The sequence below is a fragment of the Equus asinus genome, chromosome 8, assembly GCF_041296235.1.
Source record: "Equus asinus isolate D_3611 breed Donkey chromosome 8, EquAss-T2T_v2, whole genome shotgun sequence".
Lineage (NCBI taxonomy): Eukaryota > Metazoa > Chordata > Mammalia > Perissodactyla > Equidae > Equus > Equus asinus.
The window spans coordinates 31609019-31634873 of NC_091797.1; the positions used below are offsets into that span (position 1 = coordinate 31609019).

At 38.1% G+C, this 25855-nt stretch overlaps 1 protein-coding gene across 2 annotated transcripts; it reads right to left on the bottom strand.

Annotated features, from left to right (window-relative positions):
• Nucleotides 1–1990: 1990 nt before the first annotated feature.
• Nucleotides 1991–9875, bottom strand: LOC139045978 (SLA class II histocompatibility antigen, DQ haplotype D alpha chain-like). 2 transcript variants are annotated; one of them, XM_070516737.1, is made up of 5 exons: nucleotides 9684–9875; nucleotides 5983–6231; nucleotides 5247–5528; nucleotides 4823–4997; nucleotides 1991–4649 (listed from the first exon to the last, which is right to left on the bottom strand). In XM_070516737.1, the coding sequence occupies exons 1-4, from the start codon at nucleotides 9763–9765 to the stop codon at nucleotides 4843–4845; spliced, it is 768 nt and encodes a 255-aa protein (XP_070372838.1). In that variant the 5' UTR covers nucleotides 9766–9875; the 3' UTR covers nucleotides 1991–4649; nucleotides 4823–4842. The 2 variants fall into 2 exon arrangements, with proteins under 2 accessions (XP_070372838.1, XP_070372839.1); XM_070516738.1 differs by lacking the exon at nucleotides 4823–4997 and having other exon boundaries at nucleotides 9684–9860.
• Nucleotides 9876–25855: the final 15980 nt, after the last annotated feature.

A 25855-nucleotide genomic window follows, 5' to 3' on the forward strand; every position in this document is an offset into this window, starting at 1 on the left:
CTAGTAGTTTGCCAAAGCTCACTCTTGCTGCCATCAGTAGTATGCACAGGGAGCTGACCACGGTTTGAGGGGTGTGGGGATAAGATTCACAGAGTGTTGGGAGTGTCTGTCATTCATTTGGGGGGATCCACTGGTGAGGGATCCCCAGTGGCTTATGGGTGGGCTTCTTGCTGGAGTCCAGGACAAAGTTAATAGGATCTGTGCCCCTTTAATGGCCTGCAAGAGTCCTACCTGTCACTCTCCTAGCCTCTTCATACCCTCAGTTATGCAACTCATGACTCAGTACTTTGTGGAGTGAGAGAAATGGTCCTCTTTGGCAGCATCCTGAACAGCTGGAGAGGCCAGGCCGTCACTCACACTCTCTTATCTTCTCCATGGGAGAAATCACAGGTTGAGAAGGTTTCAGTTGGCACTGAGCTATGCCACCTTGAGGGAGGGGTGATGCAGGTAAAGTCAGTCTGTTCCTCTTACCCTCTCCATTGCCTCCAAACTTGTATTTCTTTGCTCCAATGCTATGTTGGAACTTCTCTGCTGGAAAACTGGGCTTCCACAGAGACTCTCTTGTCTGTGGGTGATTGTCTAAGACAGTGTTATCCAGGGACCCCGGGACCATAGCTCAGTGGAGCTTAGAGCCAGTTCACAGGCCATTACAGGGCCCCTAGTCTGGACCGAGGTCTGTAAGCCTGTTACCTGATGCACAGGTTGGTGACACTCCTCCTGGGTTGTTTAGTGTGGGATGGTGGATCCTATAGCTTCCACAAAGGCACTTTTGTCCAGGGATAAATGCCAATTGTTGTTCAGAGAGGGGTACGAACAAGAGATGTCTTATTCAGCCATGTTTCTGATGTCACTCCTCAAGTGTGTTCCTATTTCCTGATTAACAACTTCACTTTACTAAGTCAGATCCTTAACAAACTTCCAATAAAACTATGTGTGGTAGGTAAATTTTACATCCTTTCATGTCTAACAGTATTTTTATTCTTCATGCCTGATTGTAATTTTGAAAAGGTATATGTTTATTAATAGAAAAAAATTTCCTTTAGAACTTCAAAGCTTTCTTTATTAACTTAATGATAGAATTATCTGGTAGTCTGACTTTCAGTCTGTTCTCAGTTTGTTTTGTTTTGTTTTCTCCTACTGGGATAATTTGTGATTTTCCTTTAACCCTTGAGGTTCTGAAATTTTTTAAATGATGTATTTAGTGATGAGTCTTTTTCATTAATTTTGCTAAATATCTTAAAGTCCCATTCTATGTAAAGAATTAGGTCTGCTATATCTGGAAAACTTTCCCTTATTATTTGTTTTGGTAATTTTCCCCTTTATTTCTCTGTTTCTCTCTCTAGCTCTGTTACTTGATGTTGGACTTCCTGGGTCTATTCTCTGTGTCTTATCTTTTCTATCATATGTTACATTTCTTTGTCGTCTTTTCTCATTTCAGGGAGATTTTCTTAATTTAATTTTCCAAACTTTCTGTTAAATTTTTCATTCTTTTTAGCCCTCCTATAATTACTTTTATAGATGCAATATCTTTTCACTAAGGATTCTAAATAGGAAACATTTTTTATCAACTAAAAAGAAATGATTACTCTTATTTTTAGAATTAATTTTAATTCTGCCATTTTAAAATTATGTGAACACTTTATAAATGAATACTTTAATAAAATTCAACAATTATTAAATTTTCTTTCCTTAGTGCTTCATGGGGAAGGAGTCTGAGTAGGGCAGCACTTGTATACTTCTTCATCACTGGTCATAATGCCATTCAATATAATTCTCATAGTACAATAACGTACATGCATATACAAACACACACACATGTACAGATACACTACCTCCAAAATGCTAGGTTCTTACCCCATTAATCATTGAAATGTACATAAAACTTATTTGAAATACTATTGTTGAAAACTTTTCTCAGCACATTTGTGCATTTTCAGATGACCTACATTTTTTTTTCATAAATTTTTACTTTATACATTTGGGATCACAATAGCTGTTTTTTCGCTTTCTTTTTTTAATGCACTTTATTTAAGAACAGTTTTAGGTTCACAGCAAAATTGAGCAGAAGGTAAAAAGATTTTCCATATCCCCCTGCCCTCAGCATGCATAGCCTCCCCCGTTATCAACATTCTCCACCAGAGTGGTACATTTGTTACAATCAATGAACCTACATTGACACATCATTATCACCTAAAGCCCATAGTTAACATTAGGGTTCACTCTTGGTGCTGTGCATTCTATGGATTTGGACACACGTATAATGACATGTATCTACCATTACAGAGTTATATCATACAGAGTAGATTCACTGCCCTAAAAATCCTCTGTGTTCTGTTACCTAGATTTTAGTGGTCATCTCTGGGTCAGATTGCCTGCATTTAGTAGTTCATAATCTGCATTTTTAATTATTCTTTTACTTTTACATCATAAGTAGCTTTTTCTCCTTGAATTTTCCATACCTCCTCCCCAGAGCAGATATGCAAAAAGATCTGTTGCATATGACATAACTTGGCTGAAAATTTATGGGCCATATTGAGGGGACATATATTTTATTAGAAAATAAAAACCAAAATCATATATTACCCAACTTCTTACCCTAAGAATTCTCTTAGCAACCCCTTCATGAATGATATATCGCTGACCATTATATCTGTTTTCTCAGTTTAGCTCAGTCTCTGCCTTACTCATTCTAGAGAGGAAAAAAATTCTGCAATTAACATATGAAAAGAAATTCATCCATAGCTCCTTGTTTGAATCTCCTAGATCATTAAAGGGCTCAGAAAAATAAAAGCGATTTTTTAAAATATGATTCATTCTTTTAAATAAATTAATTATGGATTTAATTAGCAATGTTTTCTTATGTATTTGTATACTATCTATAAGGCACTGCTTATATATTGAGATTATTCAGATTCTCTCAGTAAATCATTAAAGAAAGTATTATGACTCCTGTATTATGGAAGAGAAAAATATGGTTCCGAAATGTTAGATACTTTACCCAGTGTTATAAAGTTTAAAATACTAGCTATAAACTGCTGAGTCCTGGATTAGGATATAGAGCTCTTTGCATCAAATTCTCTGTAGCAATTATTCTGTTAATATTTTGTCTTTTTTCTCAATTACCTTTTAAGCTCACTGATGCAGATGGCATAGACAGGGACAGCCTTGTGCATTCCATAATGACATCCTAGATGCAATGTATAGACACAGTACTTGCAGAATGGAAAGACTGAGGCAACGTGCTTAAAACAATTTCAAAGGGCAAAATGAGTCCTACTCAAGTCACATATACTCTCAAGAGTATGTCTTGGACACAGTCAGGAGAACCAGAGAATCCCGTCTGTTAATCCATTTCCTCTGCAAGAGTTTCTACTAGGAGAGAGTGAATCTAGAGGAGGATGCAGCAGCCATAGCTGCTGCTACATTATCTCAACAATGTCCCTCCTGGGATTTCTCTCTCAGAGGCTTCGGCTTTTCTTAACCAGGAGGGGTGGGGGGCAGGGGATATGGGGCATTTTTCTGTTTCCCAGTGCATACAATGCACAGGGATTCAGTGAGCCTGACTTAGGTTTATCTGCCTAGAAGCACCCTACAGCAATATTCATTCTACTGTCCTCGACATGCCATGACATGGTGGCGTAGGAAAATCTATGTGTGATTACCTAGCAGGGCTCCACCTAGGGGGTGAGGTAAACCTTTGTTCCCGGGACCCTAAATATATTCGTGGATTTTTACCCCCATCCCTTTTCCCATTGTTACTACTAATGCTAAGTAAGGACAAAGTATTGGTCCTTCTCAGAAACCTGAATTATTTTCTTAGTCTCATGCTCTCCTAACTGACTTTCATTTCTGTTCCTGCATAGAGAATTCTTATCTCAACAGTGAGTAGAAGAGGAGAAAGCTTCTGTTATCATCATTTGTTCTTCACAAAGTTAATGTTTTGGAAACAAATTTTGACCAAAATTTTTACTTTTGGTACTTTTAAGTTTCAAAATTCCTTTCCCCTAACTTATTTCTCTGTCATAACTTTTAAAGGTTATATTAAAATGAATACAGACATTTTCTGGTTTTTGTATTTCTGTTATAACAAATATACACCAAGGGTTTAGGGTTTGATTCCGGGGTGGGGGGTGGCCATGGCCAAGGGTGGGAACACAAGGAAGAGAGAAAAATTAACCTCAGCTAAGATACCTAAATATTATCAGTTTATACTTGGTTGCTACTTTGTAACTGGTCCTGAAACATGATCTGGAAAGTAAGATTAAATGGGCCTGAAGCATAAGGGGCTATGGTTCTAGTTGACCCTGAGATGAAGGACAGGAAAAATTTTAATAAAAGATCTCATAAAGGAGAATTTATTTCTTCCATGGAGACGTTGGATCAGGGTAAGTAGGGATTAGGTAACTGGATGGCATATCCCAGGGATCTCATAGTAGATAACAATTGAGAAGGGAAAAAAAAAATCAGGCAGTCAGGGGGAGAATTCCGAAGGGTATGTGTGCTCTCAGGGGATACAGCACCTTAAGTCCCAAGGAAGAGGTGAAAGGAGGAATGTTGAAGAAAGGAAAGAATATGATGAACTGGACCAGAAAATAGTGCTAAGTCATCTAGCACATCCACTCTTCTGCTCTCCTAGATGGGAAATGTACCTGCAATAGGGCAGACATAAGGTTATTGGGTCCTATGGTGCTCCTGTGCCATCATCATGCCCTTTCCCATTTCTCCTATTTTTCAACCACATTGGCGTTCACAGCTTCCTCCCACTTTCTTTCCTCTTGTACTATGTCTCCAACTCCCAGTTGTGACAAATCTGAATCCTTACCTTCCCTTCTAGGGTGTGGCTTATAAGGCCCCTTGGTGTCTGGAGATACCACCTGAGCGCAGGCCACGGATGATGAGGATGGTGCCGACCGCGATGCCCACAAGGCCTACGGCCAACCCCAGGGCACAGACCACAGTCTCTGTCAGCTCTGACATAGGAGTTGGAATTTCAGGTTCTGTGAAAGTGAAGTTATGGAAGTGAGAATACAGAGCGTTCCTGTGCGTGTACATGGGATGGAGTGGTCTGCGGTTTGGTTCTGCAAAGACTTGGAGCAATGAGTTTTGGCAGAAAAGTGAAGCCTGTAATTAGGAACCCTTGAAGTGTGGAAAACAAGCTTTAGGCATGAGACTTAGGAGCTAAAAGACAGGATGTTGTGGACTTCACAGAGAAAAGATGGTATCAAAGGAGTGGAACTCATACATACCCCAGTGTTTCAGAAGTGGCTCATCCAGGCCCCAGTGCTCCACCTTGCAATCATAAATATCGTCAGCAGAAGGGAGGAATGTGAGGTAACTGATCTTGAAGAAGGAATAATCATTCTTGATGAGGAAACTGGTCTCATAAATACCTTCTGTGACTGAGTGCCCATTCTTCAACCATGTGACATTGATCACAGGAGGAAAGATGTTGTCCGCAAGACAGATGAGGGTGTTGGGCTGACCCAGCATCACGGGAGACTTGGAAAACACAGTGACCTCAGGAACCTCTAAGATGTGGAAATAGTGCTGGTATGAATTGAGAATAGCTTTGCCCTGAGATTCCACACTGCATCCTGGAGGAGCCCTCCCGCCAACATTTCCCCGTCTGTTAGTGGAAGAGTTCTTGTTTCCCTTCTTCTTGGAAAACAATATACACTGCCTGCGCTTTGTTCCTGTGCCCTTCTCTCTGTGGGCGTGCTTGTTAAGGTCTATGGGACCCTCTATGAAGGATTCAAGGATTGTGTTATGGGAGTAAGGATCCTTGTATTACGTGGAAATATGTGATTTTTGAGATAGGAGAGGATGAGGGTTCAGTAATTACTATAAGAAGATCTGGTGACTCCTTGGAAAGGAGAGAATTTTATAGAATGGTGCAGGGTGTCTATCCCCAGGGAAGGAGGAAGTGAAGCCTGGTATGAAGAGATAGATTCACTAAAGAGAGGCAGAATGATGGACACATACCATTGGTAGCAGGAGTAGAATTGGTGCGTTTAATCATGATATCCAAGTTGTGTTTTATGGTAGCAATGCTTTCCAGTGCACCCTGTGGGTCAAAACGTGCAAACTTGCTAAACTCAGGCAGCCTCCAGATGGTCTCCTTCTTCTCCAAGTCCACGTAGAACGTCTCATCTCCATCAAATTCAAAATTGTACTGGCCAGAGGGACCAGACAACTCGTAGATGGTTATGCCATAGGAGCCAATGTGGTCAGCTGATGAGTGAGGGTGAGGAGCAGGAAGGTGGAAAACAGAGGAAGAGAAAAGAACCTTATTAAGCAAAGTGACAGAAGAAACTACTTTCAAATATTGTGGGCTTTATCTTTGACTGGTCTCTAGGAAAAATTCCCAGCCCCTGCTTCCTTCCCCCTCAGTACTGGTAGTTGTTCAGTTAGAATCCAGTCTGTTTTTCCACTATAATGTATGCTTCATGAGGGCAGAATTTCACAGGCCATGTTTACTGCTACTCCCTGAATGCCTAGCTCAGCGCCTGGCACATCCTAGGTTTATGATAAAGATTGTAACAGAAAGAAAGAAGAAATGAATTTATTATTGTGCTATTGGCTTTCTGCCCCAGAGATTCAGTTTACTTCCCTCTGCTTCATAAGTTTTACTTCTCACTTAATTCTTTCATCAGTTAATAACATTCATTCTGATTCCTCTTCCCTCAGGACTGGCTCAGAGCAGAACATTTTCTACACACAGATTACTTCCTCTTTTTCTCTTACTAAGGAAAAGCATATAGGATCTTATTATTTTAAAAGCATTTCCTCTAACTATCGTAGGGTATAAGAAAGATTTTGACAATGACAGCAACAATATTACAAAATATATAAAAAATAAACTGTGCTTCTCAGTTCTCTGTTTTGTTAACAGTGGTGATCCTTAAAGGAGAGAACCTGATTCCTTCTGAAATAAAAAATGGAAGCTTTATTAGATTTTGGATTTCTGTTATTCCTCACCCTTCTTTTTCTGTTGTTGTTGAAGGAGGTTACTAAATCTCTCCTTTTTTTGACTCAAAGCTTATATTCCTTAAGGACTCAAGGTAAACTATGGCCCTTTCCCTCAAATGGACAATGTGCTTCTCTGAGGGTGCCAAAGCAGAATGGCAGGTAGTACAGTATAATTTGAACCCAAATGATCCTAACTGGATAATTTTGTGAAGATATACATGAGATTTTTTATCATTTCTTGTTTCTTTCCTTCTTCATTTACTGAGCATCAATGAGTATTCAGACATTGCGAGGAGCAGGGAGTAAAACACCAACCAGGCATAGTCTCTGCCCTCGAGGAGCTTATTGAATAGTGGGAGATTCAGGTGGGTAAAGGAGCCAATAGAGTATACTTTGGTGAGTCCTGTGATAGAAAAATCAACAGCCTTATATTCCAGCATCCTCTGCAACTACCACATCTGCCAATCAAACCAAATTATATATCCTTTCATGTTCCTTGGTCTTTGCAAGGGTCTCATTTCCCCCTGAAATGAAATTATCTGTTAGGATTTCCCAGACAAATCCAGTTCATTCTTGAAGTTTCTATTTAGTTACCAACTTTTTAGCTAAGTTCTCTTATTAAACATGTTTTTGATCACATTATGACTTCCAAACCTTCCATCCCAATGTCCTGCTCTCCAAGTTTGTCTATTCCTCACCCAGCTCACTCTCTTCCCTACGCAGCATGACTCCCTCAGTTGATCACTTAAAAGGCCCCCCAACAAAGCCTCCTTATCCTTGCAATGAATTTTCTTGACTCCTTTTTCAAACATGAATATATGCGATCATTCTTTGCATCTTGCACTTGTCCTGGGCTGCCAACTGTTGATGAGCATCACACTGCTGGGCCAAGTGGAACCAATTCACTTTTATAGTTTTAGCTTCACTTGGGCCCACTGTCCTGCTCAGCAATGACCCTTCTGCTTTCCTGCACCATATTCTTTCCCTCACTAATCTATGCACCCTCTAGGAGGCAGACAACATGTCTTTTCATTTTTGAATCCCCAAAACTTAGCTCACTGTGTACTCAAAAATGGGTATTGAATGTCAATTGCTATTCTTGAGGATCACAGAGATTTTGGGGAAGACTGACAGACACATGAAAGTCAGAATCAGCGGTGACCAGAGCTGCATGATGACTTGTAAGCCCTAAGTACTCTTGCTTTTGTGGGCCCCTTCTTCCATAAAAATATTAACAATCTTATTTTACGATTGTGTTGGTATAAAGATGAATATAATTCAGGCTGGATTAAAAATTAAAATATTTTCTTCTACTCTAAAAGTTTCTTTTTTTGTTTAATTTTAAAAGAAATTAAAACATGTTCATGGAGCCCTACAAGCATCACAGGCCTGTGGCATTGTGCCCCTGTTCCTAATGGATAAGTCAAGCCTGAGCACAGCACTATGGTCTGACATTGAAGAAAGGAAATTTGGAAGTGCTCTGGAGAAACAGGTGAAACTTCCACTACCAAATAAAAGGAGAATTGGAGCAGCCATGGTTAATAAAGTTGCTGAAAATTTAAGTAACTTCCATTTCACTTCTCCTTTTAACTATTTGGCTTTTCTACTTTGGTTTTTATAAACCCACTCTTCATGTTTATAAAACAACAGGGAAAAGAGCCAGGAATGGATCCTGAAAGGAAAAATGGATAATAGAATGTATGAAGAGAGGGTGGAAAAAGGTGGACACCAAAGGTAGAGGGGCTTAAGGGACCAAATAATTACCCTGTGCTTGACCAGTTTTCCACTTATAGGTCTTCATTACATGAAGTGGAAGATGGGTAATTTGAGCTGATGATTTGAGAATAATTTAATTCACCAAGTTTTCATCATAAAGTTCTCCATTTTAAAATAAAAATAAACATATTTCTTGCTGTGATAAAGAAAAAGATGAAGCTACACTTATAATAGTAATAATAAAAAATAAGAATAACCATTGACATTTATATGTCTTCATTATTTAGAAAGCACATCTACATACTTATTGTATTTGATTATGTGTGAGGTGCCACATATGAGGTAACTGAGACTAAGTGAGGACCATGTAGTAAAACGATTTGTGTAAAGGCCTTCAGCTGGTCTCTCTTACCCGCTCCCCACCTGTGCCAGTTCCCAGCATAGAAATGTATGTAAATCTGAGACAAAGAAAAGTCACCCTTCCTTATATCTATATAGAATATGTAATTCATAGAACTATTTACTCCACCATAAACTATAGGAGAATCTATAAACTATATATAAACTATAACTATATATAAACTACAACTATATATAAACTATATATAGGAGAAATATATAAAAAGCTTCAAAAGTTGTTCAGAGAAATTTGGGAGCAATAGTTGAAGAAATTTTAGTAAGAAAACATACACCCGTCAAAACATCCCTAATCTTTGAGCCAGTCGTGAATGAATGCCATAGAGCCCTCCAGGCTATATTCACTGGCTCCAACAACAGGAACAGAATAATGCCTTGGTGAACTCTGCAACAGCACAGGTAGCTAGGAGAGTGGGCTGGGACTCTAGTTTGCTGAAGGAAGAACAACCGTAAGTTTTAGATCTGCTTAATGTTGAGAACGCCTTTAAAGAGTCTCTACTATTTCTGTGCCAAGCTTTTGTCTCTCTCCCAATTCCCTGTTTCCCAGATCTAGTCTCCATATCCCTCAACTGAACACTCACCCACAATGTCTTCACCTCCACAGGCACTCATCATGGTGGTCAGGGTGAGGGCCCCCAGAATCAGAGCTCTTTTTAGGATCATCCTCTTCTCAGGGTGGTCTCAGCAGTTGCTGTTCTGAGTTGTAGAGCAATGGAGAGGACCGAGCTGAGAAGGAACTCTGAAGACACCCAAACCAAACTCTGATAGATCAGGTTCTGGCCAATCAGAAAAATCCCCTATGATGATACCTCAGTTGCTAGTTGAAGACTTTGTACTAAGAGGCCTGGAAGGGATTGGGAAATCCCCTGGTTCTGATGTAGCCTGCATTCAGAGAGGACCTGAGGGACTTTCTATGAAAGGAGAGAGAGTATTAAATCAGAATCTTCTCACATGTGTATATGTTTGCTGGCGGCAAGAGAGGTGGAAATTTCTGAGCAGTCTCATGGATAGATGAGGTCACCACAAAAATGGTGTCCTTCAGGATTTTCTGGGTCATAATCTCCAAGAATTCTCCCCTGAGATGATTCCCCTCCCGAGCCCTTCCTATACCCTCTCCTTCCCTGGCCTCCATATGTGGGTAAGCTGTCTTTTTTTTTGCTTCCATAGTGCATAGGGAATTCTCTAAATTTGAGTTGACCCACTCACCAAAGAGACCTCTGCTGGCGGTAGCCAAGGAATACCTTTGCCTTTTCTATTCAGATAAATAAGTACTTCTCATGCTCTCAAAAGCTCCAATATTTGCACCTGGGGCAATGAAAGGACTTATAATATCATGTAGTGTTGCCTATGGTAACTACATGATCTTTCATCTGAATTTTTTCCCTGCCTTGAGTATTCTTTATTCTCTGTGTTTTGGTGCTGCCTTGCTACATTGAAAGGAAATTAGGAGACATTAATTACATTAAAGAAAGCTCTGGCTGACTCATTCTATGATTTTGGTGTTTATTTTTTTTTTGATTTAAGAATGTCAGGTCAAATGTTGAGGGTGGAATCAGGGATATTGCCGTGACTCAGAAAATTGGTTTCTTCCTTTAACCTACTGGATCTTTTATGCTCTTTCTCCTGTCACATTAAAATTCCAGATGTTTTTGAAGGACTAGGGATTGACCTGAAGTCGAAGGCAGTCATTGCAGAGAGACATTATTTTCAGAAGAATACGTTTTCTGTATGTTATAGCAGCCACAAATTAATAGGGATTCCATTTAGAATCAATTACCCTGTCCCTGTTAGATGGTCCTCAGTTTCTCAGCACTCTGTCTTACCTTATGATGACAGAGACTGTAAAGGATGAGACAGAAAAAGCCCTGGCATCCAAGAGCTTGCTGCTACTATTAACTAGGCGTTGATGATGCCAGGAGCTGGCCTGGTACTCACAGCTCGGTTTTGGTGTTTTCCTGGTGGACATAAACAATTTCATAGAACAGCAGTATCAGACAGCCACATTGTGACCACAATGGATCAAGACAGAAAACAAGGCCACTCAGTAATAACGTCTGAACACAGACAAAAGTGAACATTGTCCAAACCACAAAAATGGCTGAGCACACCTCTCTCCTAGATAATATGAATGACTGCTGCTTCTTTACCATCCAAAGCTTTAGTCTCAGTATAGTCTTCCTTCCTTCTAGGTAGGCTTTACTAAGATGTTCAATTACAGAATTATCCCACGCCACCACCCAATCTCTGACAGAATCCAATTAAGGGCAAAGTGCCTCTATCTTAAATCAGCCTCAAAATCACCTAACACAAGCACAAACCCTAAAATATTTAATGGTCAATTTTATGTGTTGGCTAGGCCTCAGTTATTCAATCAAACATTAATCTAGATGTAGCTCTGAAGATATTTTATAGATGTGATTCAAGTCCATAATCAGTTGACTTTAAGTGGGAGAGGTTATCCTAGATAATCTGGGTGAGCCAGATTCAATTAGCTGAAAGTTTTAAGAGCAGAGCTGAGGCTTCCTTGAGGGAGAGAAGATTTCACAGAGGCTGCAGCTTCAGCCCCTGCTGAGAGTTCCAGCCTGCCTTTCCTGACAATGGCCTGCCCTATGGATCTTGGACTTACTGAGTCCACCCTGACTATTGTGTAAACTAATTTTGCAATAATTCTCTTAATAGACATTTCCTACTGGTTTTGATTATTTGGTTCCTACCCCCTCTTCCTGAGGTGCCCCATGATTCCCCATGGTGAGTTTTCTTTCTCACTGCAATGAACAATAAAACCAACATGCGCATTAATGAGTGTGCTCCTGATGGTCTTTGGCTAGAGGCATTGCAACAACAAGTTAGGTGTTGGTGAGGAATAATGATAAACTGCAATTGGAATGAAAAATTCCTAGGTCTATTATCCAACTTTCTCCCTGTGGCAGTGCAGGCATGTAGGAGCTGGTGAGCTACAGAAGCACTCAGAAATCACTGGGAAAAAGAATTTCTTCGCAGAGTGTTGCATCAGTCCGATTTTTCTATGTAACAATCTAGTCCGAAACTTAATGACTCAAACAATGATTCATTGTTTTCTGATGATTCTTTGAGACATCAAATTGTTCGAGGCCCAGTTGGTCAGTCTTTATATTCTACTCTCGGTTCAGATGTTCTCAAGTGGGCTCCCTCACATGTCTGTGGCCTCAATTGGTTCAGCTGGGACTGCTGGGCCTCTCTCTATGTGGGTTCATCATCCAGCAGGCTGACTGAAGTTTATTCACAGGTGCTGGAAGGCTCCCTAGGGCAAGAGAGAAAATTCAGGGCCTCTTGAATCTAAACATAGAACTCACAACATCACTTCCATGACATTCTATTAGTCAAAATAAGTTACAGTACCAGCTCAAATCCAGAGGTGGGTTAACAGATTATTTTTCTTGATAGGATGAATTGCGAAGAACTTGTGAGTATTTTTGCAATTTGCCACAAATATCCTCTGGCTTTTGAGGGTATGTAAATAAGTTGGGTGTGTGAGAGTTGCAGTGCCTCCATATTTAAAATGACTTCCACTCACTCACCTTCCTGTCACCATTTACTTTAACCCCATTGAAAGCACAGCACAGCTTTCTCAAGGGAGATTTGAACTGAGGTCTGTTGACTTACCATATGTACAAGGTGCTGTGATTTGTTCTCACAAAAGATCTTTCAGAGTTTTACAGACGAAAACACAGAAACTTGGAGAATTGTAAGTAACCTTCTTGTTGTCCCCAAGCACATTATTCTGATGCAAAGGCCTAGAACTGATATCCAGTCACATGTCCTCTCACAATGATAAAGCTAATGAAGCAGATGAACCTTGCAAAGACAATGATTCTGTTTTTCATTTAATATCATTGCTACTGATTCTTTGCCACCACCAACTCCTACGTTATGAACTAGTTGCTTTTAATGACTCTCTTATGTAAACATTCTCTGATAATTTTCCGCTGAAAAATAAGCAAAGTTACCTCTATGTCCAGATCTGCTTTCACCATAGCTCAAGGAAACTTTTCTGCTAAACTGAACAGGTTCTTAATGAAGACTATGTGCCGAGGTTATAATATATAATAAATACTTGTTGCGTTAAGTGAAGCTCTTAATTTATCTGAATCAGGTTACAACCTGACTGCCTGGAGACAGATGATGTTCAGCTGCAGTGGTGATTGGTTCTCTTACCAGGAATCCTCCAGTCTTAAAGTACTTATCACAAACGTTCGTTGTACAGAAATCTTAACTTAGCGTTAGTCAGGAAAACAGATGTAAAAGAATCTTAAATAAAAAGCTTAAAAGCAATTGATTATTTTAAATTAAATATTTTTAACCAAATGTCAATGTATATATTTAAAGCATTTTACTGGGAAAATTTTAAACTGTGATTTAACCAGAACTTTGAAAATACAAATGGTAACAAACATAGAATTCTAATCTTTCAATAACTGGAATACTAGAGCAAAGCAATCCACATATATGTGAAGTTGGGAAATTTTGAAAAATACTTCAAACAAAAGAAATATCATAAAATTGTGTATAAAATAATAGAAGTTTATTATAAATCATGCTTGCTGGAGAATTTCTCCAAAACTATCCCATTACAAAAAATATTTATATATATATATAACATTTTCTTTATCTATTCATCCATGGATGGACATATAGGGTGCTTCCATGTCTTGGCTATTTTAAATAATGCTGCAATGAACATGGAAGTGCATAAATCTTTTCACATTAGTGTTTGTTTTCTTTGAATAAATACTCAGGAGAGGAATTGCTGGATCCTATGGTAATTTTATTTTTAATTTTTTGGGAAAATCTATACTATTTTCCATAGTGGCTGTACAAATTTCCATTCCCTCCAACAGTGCACTAGAGTTCCCTTTTCTCCACATCTTTGCCAACACTTGTTATTTCTTGTCTTTTTGATGATAGCCATTCTAACAAGTGTGAGGTGATATCTCTTTGTGGTTTTGGTTTGCATTTCCTTGATGATCAGTGATGTTGAGCACCTTTTCATGTACCTATTGGCCATCTCTATGTCTTCTTTGGAAAAATGTCTATTTAGATCCTCTGCCCATTTTTTAATTGGATTGTTTGTTTTTTCACTATTGAGTTGTATAAGTTCTTTATATATTTTAGATAATAATCCCTTATCAGATATGTGATTTGAAAATATTTTTTCCCATTTATTAGGTTGCCTTTTCTTTTTGTTAATGGTTTCCTTTGTTGTACAGAAGGTTTATAGTAAGATGTAGTCCCACTTGTTTATTTTTGGTTTTGGTGTCAAATCCAAAAAATCATTACTATATTTTCTTCTAGGAGTTTTATGTTATCAGGTCTCATGTTCAAGTCTTTAATCTATTTTGAGTTAATTTTTGTGTGTAGTGTAAAATAGTGGTTCAGTTTCAGTTTTTTGCATGTAGCTGCCCAGTGTTCCCAACAACATTTATTGAAGAGACAGTCCTTTCCACATTGTATATTCTTGGATCCTTTGTCATAACTTAATTGACCATATACGCATGTGTTTATTTCTAGGCTCTCAATCCTTTCTGTTGATCAATGTGTCTGTTTTTATGCCAATACCATACTTTTTTGATTACTATAGCTTTGGAATGTATATTGAAATCAGGAAGCATGATGCCTCCAGCTTCGTTCTTATTTCACAGGATGGCTTTAGCTATTAGGGGTCTTATGTGGTTCCATACGAATTTTAGGATTGTTTGTTTCATTTCTGCAAAAAAATGCCATTGGAATTTTGATAGGGATTGCACTGAATCTGCAGATTGTTTTGGGTAGTATGGACATTTTAGCAATATTAATTCTTCCAATCCATTAACATGGAATATCTTTCCATTTATTTGTGTCTTCAGTTTCTTTCACCAGTGTCTTCTAGCTTTCATTGTACAGGTCTTTTACCTTCTTCATGAAGTGATATTCCTAGGTTTTTTATTCTTTTTGATGCAATTGAAAATGAGATTCTTTTCCTAATTTTTTTCTGATGGGTTATTATTAGTGTATAAAAACACAACAGATTTCTGTACATTGACTTTGTATCCTGCAACTTTACTGAATTCACTTATCAGTTTTAACAGCTTTCTGGTGGCATCTTTAGGGCTTTCTGCATATAATGTTATCTGCAAATAGTGACAGTTTTACCTCTTCCTTTCCAGTTTGAATGCCTTTTATTTCTTTTTCTTGCCTAATTGATGTGGATAAGACATCCAATAATATGTTGAATAAAGTGATGAGAGGGCATCCTTGTCTGGTTCCTACTCTTAGAAGAAAAGCTTTCACCTTTTCACTATTGAGTATGATGTTAGCTGTGGGATTCTCATAAATGATCTTTATTATTTTGAGGTGTGTTCCCTGTATACTCATTTTATTAAGAGTTTTTATCATAAGTGGATGTTGAATTTGTCAAATGGTTTTTCTGCATCTATTGAGTTGTTTCATATGAGTTTTATCCTTCTTTTTGTTAATGTAGTCTAGCATATTATTTGCTGATGTTAAACCATCCTTGCATCCCTAAAATAAATCCCAGTTGATCAAGTGTATGATCCTTCTAATGTATTGTTGAATTTGATGTGCCAGTATTTTGCTGAGGATTTTTGCATCTGTGCTTATGAGGGATATTGGCACATAATTTACTTTTCTTGAGGCATCCTTGTCTGGATTTGGTATGAGGCTAATGCGGGCTGCATCAAATGGGTTTGAAACTGTTCCTTCCTCTTCTACTTTTTGAAAGAGTTTGAGAAGGATTGGTATTACTTCTTTAAATGTTTGGTAGAATGCACTAGTGAAGCCATCTGGTCCTGGACTTTTGTTTGTTGGGAGGTTTTTTGATTCAATGTCTTTACTAGTAATCAGTCTGTTCAGATTTTCCATTTCTTTATTTTTATTTTCTATTTCTTCAGTTTTGATAAACTTTATGTTTGTAGAAATTTATCCATTTCTGCCAGGTTGTCCAATATGTTGGTGCATTATTGTTTATAGTAGTCTCTTATAACCTTCTTTATTTCTGTGATGTCAGTGTAATATTTCCTCTTTCGTTTCTGATTTTATTTGAGTCCTCTCTCCTTTTTTCTTGGTGAGTCTAACTAAAGTTTGTCAATTTTGTTTATCTTTTCAAAAATCAGCTGTTAGTTTCATTGATCTTTTCTATTATCTTCTAATCTCTATTTCATTGATTTCTGCTCTGATCGTTTTTCATTTTCTACCTTCCACTAACTTTGACCTTTCTTTGTTTTACTTTTTCTAGTTCTTTGAGGCCTAATATTAGATTGTTTATACGAAACTTTTCTTGCTTCTTGAGGTAGGCATTGAGGTAGGCTAGGAACTTCCCTCTTAAACTGTTTTGGCTGCATCTCATAAATTTTGGTATGTTATATACCCATTTTAATTTTTCTCAAGATATTTTTAAAATTTCTCTTTTGATTTCTTCTTTGACCCATTGGTTGTTCAGTAGCATGTTGTTTAATCTCCACATATTTCTAGATTTTCTAGTTTTCCTTTTGGAATTGATTTCTAGTTTCATATAGTTGTGGTCAGAAAAGATGCTTTATATGATTTCAATCTTCTTAAATTTATTAAGACTTGTTTTGTGACCTAAGATATGTTCTACCCTGGAAAATCTTCCATGTCTGCATGAGAATATGTGTATTCTGTTCCTTTTTTGATGGAATGGTTGGTATATGTCTGTTAAGTCTATCTGATCTAACATGTCCTATAAGGCCTATATTTCCATATTGATTTTCTGTCTGGAAGCTCTATCTATTGATGAAAGAGGGGTATTAAATTCCCCTACTATTATGGTATTGGTCTCTATTTCTTCCTTTAAGTGTATTAATATTTGCTTTGTATATTTAGATATTCCTATTTCAGTTAAACAAATATTTACAAATGTTATATCTTCTTACTGTATTGTACTTTTTATCTTTACACAGTCATGCATGGCATAACAATGGGGATACATTCTGAGAAGTGCTCTGTTAGGTGATTTTGTCATTGTGCAAATGTCATAGAGTGCACTTACACAAACCTAGATGATATAGCCTACTACACAGCTAGATTATATGGTGTAGCCTATTGCTCTTAGGCTGCAAACCTATACAGCATGTAACTGTACTGAATACTGCAGGCAATTGTAACACAATGGTAAATATTTGTGTATCTAAACATAGAAAAAGTACAGTAAAAAAGATAAAAAATGTTACATCTGAATAGGGCACTTACCATGAATGGAGCTTGCAGAACTGGAAGTTGCTCTAGATGAATCAGTGAATGAGTGTGGAGTGAATGTGAAGGCCTAGGACATTACTGTACCCTACTGTAGATTTTATAAACACTGTACACTTAGGCTACATTAAATTTATAAAAATATTTTTTCTTCTTTCTGTAATAAATTAACCTTAGCTTACTATAATTTTTATTTTATAAGCTTTTTAATTTTTGAATCTTTTGCAATAATATGTAGCTTAAAACACAAACACATTGTACAGCTATACAAAAACATTTTCTTTCTTTATATTCTGATTCCATAGCTTTTCTATATTTTTAAAATTTTTCTATTTTTCTTTTTACTCTTTAAATTTTTTGTTGAAAATTGAGACACAAATACAAACTGTAGCCTAGGCCTACACAATGTCAGGATCATCCGTATCACTGTCTTCCACCTCCACGTCTTGTCCCACTGAAAGGTCTTCATGCATGGAGCTGTCATCTGCTATGATAACAATGCCTTCTTCTAGAATACTTCCTGAAGGACTTGCCTGAGGCTCTTTTTGAGGAGGTGTCACTCTTTTCAGAAATATATCCATGGTGATTTGCTTAGTTTGTTTCTTTTTATCATCATAGATTTGCTTGTAAGCAGGTAATACACTGTGAACATTCCTCTCAATTAAGAAAAACATGTATTGCAACAGCTATGATGTCACTAGACAATAGGAATTTTTTAGCTGTACTGTAATCATATGGGACCACCATTGTATATGCAGTCCATTGTTGACCAAAACATCATTATATGGCACATGACTCTATAATGACCTTCTTTGTCTCTCATTATAGTCTTTATCTTAAAGTCTATTTTGGTTAAGTATAGCTAACCCAGCTTTCTTTTGGTTTCCATTTGCATGGAATATATTATTCCATTTTCACTTAGAATGTGTGTCCTTACTTATGAAGTGAGTCTCTTGTAGGGAGCGTCTTGTTATTTTGTCCATTCAGCCACTCTGTCTTTTGATTGGAGAATTTATTCCATTTACATTCAAAGTAATTATTGATAGGCATATACTTATTGCCATTTTGTTAAATTATTTTCTGGCTATTTTGTAGTTCTTCTGTTCATTTCTTCTTCTCTTGCTCTATTCCTTTGTGAGTTCGTGATTTTCTGTAGTGGTGTGCTTAAATTCCTTTCTCTTTATCTTTTGTGTAGCTACTGTAGGTTTTTGCTTGTTGCCATGAGGCTTACTAAAACAAGTTATAATTATAATATTCTCTTTTAAGTTGATAAGTTGAGTTTTAATGCATTCTGAAGCTCTACATTTTTGCCCCCTCTGTGTTTTATGTTTTTGATGTCACAATTTACATCTTTCTATCTTATGTATCCATTAAGAAATTATTGTAGTTGTAGTTATTTTTACTACATTTTCTTTTAATGTTCATTCTAGCTTTATAAGTGGTTAACCCACTACATTTACAATTACAGTATTTGGAATTTTGCTGTATATTACCTTTACCAGTGAGATTTATACTTTGATAAAGCCCAGAGGAGCACTCTCTTGGCTTCCTGAATCTGGATATCTGTTTCCTTCCCCATGTTAGGGAAATTTTCTGCCTTTATTTCTTCAAATAATTTTTCTGCCTCTTTCTCTCTCTTTTCTCCTTCTGAGACTCCTATAATACAAATGTTGGTCTACTTGATGTTGTCCCATAATTCATTTAAACTATCTTTATTTTTTTTCATTCTTTTTTCTTTTTGCTACTCCAATAGGATGAGTTCCATTGCCCTGTCTTTGAAAGTACTGATCCTTTCTTCTGCTTTGTCTACTCTGATGGCAAATTCCTCTATTGTATTTTTTAGTTCACTTATTGTATTAGCCAGTTCTGTGACTTCTATTTGGTACTTTCTGTCTTTTGGTTAAAATTCTCACTTTGCTCATCCATCCTTTTCCCAAGCTCTGTGAACATCTTTATGACCATTATTTTGAACTCCTTATCAGATAAACCACTTAACCCTATTTCATTAAGGTCTTTTACTGAAGTTTTATCTTATTCCATTGTTTGGAATATATTCCTATTTCTCTTCATTTCCCTTGACTCTCTATGTTGAATTCTTGATAAAATAGCCATCTCTCCCCATCTTGAAGGAGTGGCCTTTTGTAGGAGATGAACCTTATTGTTCAAGCCTCCCCTAGCTCTTAGTTGTTCCTCAAACTTTTGTGAATTTCCAAGTAGACCATTTTATTTTTAGTGGCTCTCAGCAGTTGAAGGTGTGCCAAGACCTGTCAGTGTCCCAAAGGGGAAGATCTCAGCAGCACCTAGATTCAGGCTGATTGGAAGACAGATCCTCAAGGAGCAGCTTTTAATGTATGCAAATATACCTCGGTGGGGGACGGGAATTGGCCACTCCAAGATATGTCTCTTTCTCATGAGGATTATTTGAAGCTGGTTACTTTTAATAAACTGCAGGCAGGAAACAAACTCTGAAAAGTAGAATTTACTTACCCTTTGTTAAGAGATATTTACATCATAAAGGAAATCTCCATCTGCAAAGGTGTCTCCCTCTCTGTACAGGAAGTAGGGGGGACGACCTTATCTCTAGAAACTCTTATCAATGCAGAAGGCAAGGACTTAAATCTGCATAATAATCTTATTCCTGTTTACGGTGCTTGTCTGGTAACTTCCTGTAACTGACTCCCCCCCCCCACCCCCAACATCCTCCTTTGTCTTTAGCTGAAGATGATATTAAGGTGGGGGCTTCAGCCATTTTGGTGAGTTGCTCAGGTTGCCTGAGCCTCTCTCATGTATACATGTTATAAAGCTTTGTTTAATTTTCTCCTGTTATTCTGTCTCATGTGAATTTAATTCAGTCTCTGGCCAGAAGAACCCACAGAGGGTAGAGGAAATGTCTTCCTCCCCTACACCTCTTTCAGGGGAAGACTGGGAAATGGGCATTTTTGTCTGTTCCCTCTGTCTTGAGCCTTGGGTAATAGCCAGTAAAGAACTGTTTTTTGTGTGCTACTGTGCAAATGCAAATGAAGCTATTTTGTGTGCTACTGTATTGAAACTGTGAATGGAAGCCCTGTTAGCCACCAGAGACAGGCTATCAAGTGATATGTCCTTTGGAAAGTAGCAAATAAAGCCGAGGTGCTGGACATGTGCACAATCTCCTTTCTCAGAGACACCAACAACCTGAGGCAGGGCAGAGGGTGAGCATGAAAGTGGCGATCACCAGCCTCCCTGGTCTCTGGAGAGGATTTTAGTCAATCCCAAATTATGTGATTAATTTGAAGTCTGCTCCTCAGGCCAAAACTATGAAGATAAGCTAATAGACCTCTTTCACATAAAGACTGGCTTGCATTTCAGTCTGCTATCTTTATTGTCTGAGGGGCTATCCAGTTAAGAGGTGTTTCTCTATTTGTTACAGTCCTATGGAATCCATGATAGTAAACTCTGCTGGCCACTAGAGCCAGGTGATCAAAGAGTGTCCCCTGGATGGTAGCCTCAAAAACTGGGCACCAGACATGTGTACAAGCTCTATTTTGGGAGATACTGGAGACTTAGAGCAAGGCAGAGGGAGAGTTAGAAGATAGCGCCTCCCCACTGAGGTCTCTGGAGAGAATTACAGTGGGCCCTCATATGTTTGTTTAATTAGAAGCCTGCCTTTCAGGCTGAAGCTATGAAGATAAGCTAATAGTCCTCTTTCACACAAAGATTTGGTGCCTGAGTCTGTTGCCTCTCTGCTATCCTCTGGGAGTGGTAGCCAGTTAAGAATTCTTTATTTGTTTGTTACAATTCTGTGGGTCCTGCAAGCATGAGTCCACTGGCCACCAGAGCCAGGTGATCAACAGGTGTTCCCTGGCCAGCCAAAATTGGGGTGCCATATGAGTTCACAAAATCTTTTCTAGGAGATATCAGCAACCTGGAGTGAGGCAGAGGGAGGGCACAAAGATGCCTCCATGTTTGGAGAGTATTTTAGTAGGCTCCTAGATGTTTGTTAAATTAGATGGCTGCCCTCCCTCTGAGCTTTAAGATAAGCAAATAAGTCTCTTTCCTAGAAAGACTGGGTGCTTTTCAGTGGGCCACCTCCCTGCTGGGCCCTTGGTGGGCGAGTCCCCATGAGCTCTTTATGAACTCTTTCTCAGTTCACCATAGCATTGTGGGTCTCATGGATGCAAACCCCGTTAGCTTTCAAGGTGAGCTGTTTTGAGGGCTCACTTTTCAGGTGCAGGTCTTGTTGGGATGCCAGATGTGAGGTTCAGACTCTTCACTCCTCAGGGAGAAGCTCAGAATTGTGAGGTCTCTCCCAATCACAGGTCACCACAGCAGGGGCGAAGTTTATGGTGAGATTGTAGCTCAGCCTATCCTACTCACTTTGATGTGTTTTTTTTTCTCTTTCACTCAATGCGTAGGAGTCATTCAGCTATTTCTTGGGTTTCTTTCAGAAGAAATTGTTCCATATACAGCTGTAGATTTGGTGTGTCTGTGGCAGGAGGTCAGTTCAGTATCCTCCTATAGCATCATGTTTTACTGGGACCTGAAACTATTCTATATCTTGATGTGGTAGTGGTTATATGATTGCATATGTTTGTTAAAACTCACAGAATTGTAAACTAAAAGGGTGAATTTTACTATATGTATATTATCCTTTAATTTTAACAATGGAAAAATATCAGTAATGAAGCCGTCAAAAACCATAGTATATTTTTAAATAATTGTAATGAAAAATATGGGAGATCTCTAAATCAAAATCCACAAAACACAGCTGAGAGAAATTAAATAAGATCTAAATACATTGAGATATATATCATGAAACTGAAGGCTCAATATTGTTACAATGTAAATTCTCTCAAATTGATTTGTAGATTCAATATAGTCCTAACCAATTTCCCAGCAGGGTTTTCCCTTCCCATCTTCCTCCTCCTTACCTTTGTCTTCTTCATCTTCATTTTATCATCTTCTTCTGCAGTTTCTTCCATGGAAATCTCTGAGCTATTTCTAAAATTTATATAGATCTGGACCTAGAATAGGCAAAACACTTTTCAAAAAAAGAAGAAAAAATTTGAAGGACTTGAACTATCTGACTTCAAGACTTACTATAATAGTATGGTAATCAAGAGAGTTTGGTACTGTCATCAGGATATGTTACCAAACCAAAGTGGGTTCACTTCTTGGTGAGTTGAAATTAAAGCCTTCACCTGAAGTAGCTGTGACACAAAGTAAGATTTATTTTACCAAATAATTAGACCACAGGGAATCATTTCCAAAGCTGTGGCCCCCAAGTAAGGGAAAACATTTACCTTTTATTTCAAATGGTAAATGGATATTAAAAAGGGAGATTTCATCATCACATGCAGAGGTGGGTTTTCATTCGTGCAGGTGCAGTTTGAAAACATGCTTCCACATAAAATCACATGTTATTGTAATAAGGCCTAAGCTCCTCCTGGTGTGGAACTCTTAACATTAAAATGAAGCAAAGGTTCTTTTTTCTCAGGATTGCTTTGGCTATTCAGGATCTTTTGTTGTTCTATATGAATTTTAGGATTCTTTGTTCTATTTCTGTGAAGAATGTCATTGGGAATCTGATTGGGATTGCAAAGAATGAAGCTAGAAGCATCACAGTCCCTGACTTCAAAATATACTACAAAGCTATAGTAATCAAAACAGCATGGTACTTGCCACTAAAACAGATGCACAGATCAATGGAACAGAACTGAGAGCACAGAAATAAACCCACACATACATGGAAAGCTAATCTTTGACAAAAGATCTAAGAACATACAATGGAGAAAGGAAAGTCTCTTCAATAAATGGTGTTGGAAAAACTGGACAGTCGCATGCAAAAGAATGAAAGTAGACCATTATCTTACACCATAGACAAAAATTAACTCAGAATGGACTACAGACTTGAATGTAAGACCTGAAACCACAACTCCTAGAAGAAAATATAGGCAGTACACTCTTTGACATCAGTCTTAGGAGCACCTTTTCAAATACCATGTCTACTCAGGCAAGGGAAACAAAAGAAAAAGTTAACAGATGGGACTATACCAAACTCAAAAGCTTCTGCAAAGCAAAAGATACCATGAACAAAATGAAAAGGCGACCCACCAACTGGGAGAAAATATTTGTAAATCATTTATCCAACAAGGGGTTTATCTCTAAAATATATAAAGAACTCATACAACTCAACAACAACAAAAAACCAAATGCCTGATCACAAAATGGGCAGAGGATATGAACAGACATTTTTCCAAAGAAGATATGCAGATGGCCAACAGACACATGAAATGATGTTCAACATCACTAATTATTAGACAAGTGAAAATCAAAGCTACAATGAGATATCACCTTAAACCAGTCAGAATGGGTATAATTCCCAAGACAAAAAAATAACAAATGTTGGAGATGATGTGGAGAAAAGGGAACCCTCATGCACCGCTGGTGGGAATGCAAACTGGTGCAGCCATAATGGAAAACAGTATGGATATTTCTCAAAAAGTTTAAAATAGAAATACCATATGATCCAGCCATCCTACTACTGGGTATTTATCCAAAAAACTTGAAATCAATGATCCAAAGAGATTTATGCACCCCTATGTTCATTGAATCATTATTCACAATAGCCAATATGTGGAAGCAACCTAAGTGCTCTTCTACGGATGAATGGATAAAGAAGACGTGGTGTATATAAACAGTGGAATGCTACTCAGCCATAAAAAGGACAAAATTGTCCCATTTGCAATGACATGGGTGGACCCTGAGAGTATGATGTTAAGTGAAATAAATCATATAGGGAAAGACACTGCATGATTTCACTCATATGTGGAAGATAACAAATACATGGATAAAGAGAACAGATTAGTGATTACCAGAGGGGAAGGGGGCTGGGAGTGGGCAAAAGGGGTAAAGGGGCACAGATGTATAATGACATACAAAAATTAGACTACTGTTGGTGAGAATAATGTCTGTTCAGAAATTGATAAATAATAATATACACCTGAAATTACACAATGTTAAATACTATTATGATCTCAATAAAATTACTCGGAAAAAAGTCAATAAATCAATAAAAAGAAGGAAAAAAATTTAAACACTGGGAAAAATAAATTAAGCAAAGGTGACTCCTGGGTGCTTCTAGGCCTGTCTGCACAGATGTAGCTCTTGAAGTGGGGTTTGCACCAGGTCAGGGCGGTTAGTAATTGCATCTCTTATCATAACTAAAGGAGAAACAGTTAAGTGCTTTAGAAGCCTCCTTTCAGTACTCAGGTGAGTTAGTCAGTGACAGATAGACAATTCAATTAATGAAACAAAGTAGAGATTGTAGAAATAAACTTGAAATATATTTTCACTTATGTTTCTCATCAATTTTTTAGAGTAGAATTTTGAGAAAGTTACCTTTCCCCAAGGCTCAGAAATTAGACGACTTGTTTAGTAGGTTATTGAGATGAGACTTACACCCCAACATAATAATAAATCTAGAATCTCTTTTGTTCTTTTTTTTCAGTAACATTGCATTATACATATAACTTTCAGGTGTATGTCATAATATATTTCAAATTCAGTGTAGATTACGTCATGCTCACCACCCAAAGACTGATTACAATCCATCACCACATCCATGTGCCTAATCACCCCTTTAGCTCTCCTCCTTCCCTCCCAAGCAAGAATCCAGTCTCCATTGCTGTGAGTTTGTTTGTTGTTGTTTTCATCTTCTACTCATGAGTGAGATCATATGGTATTTGACTTTCTCCCTCTGACTTATTTCACTTAGCATAATACCCTCAAGGCCCATCCATGTTGTCACAAATAGCCAGATTTCATCATTTCTTGTGGCTGAGTAGCATTATTCACAATAGCCAAGACTTGGAAGCAACCTAGATGCCCGTGAAGGGATGAATGGGTAAAGAAGATGTGGTATATATCTATACATAATGGAATACTACTCAGGATCTCTCTCTTTTCTTTTTTTGAGGAAGATTAGCCCTGAGCTAACATCTGTTGTCAGTCCTTCTCATTTTGCTGAGGAAGAGTGGCCATCAGTGCCCATCTTCCTCTATTTTATAGGTGGGACGCCTGCCACAGCATGACTTGCCAAGCGGTGTGTAGGTCTGCACCAGGGATCAGAACTGGTGAACCCTGGGCCACTGAAGCAGAATGTCCAAACTTAACCACTGTGCCACTGGGCCAGCCCCATTCAGGATCTCTTTTGAATGCTAGAACTCTATTGAACACACTGCCTTTCACAGGTAGGACTCATTCCCCATGGAGAGACTGGCCAACTTGCCTTGCATTTCTCACTCATTTTTGTCTCCGACTGCTCTTCCTTGCATTGCTGTTGGCATCAGCCATTACCCCTGCTAACACAGAGTCCACGAAGCACCACAGCCTGCTAGTCTGCTCCTAGTGAGAGGTTTCTATACTGGCTGGTCTAAAGACAGACTGTGCGGGAATGAAAAGAAGCCAAGAGCAATGTGGAGCACAGCCCTGACTAAGATGGTTATTGGATCCAGCTGATGCAAAG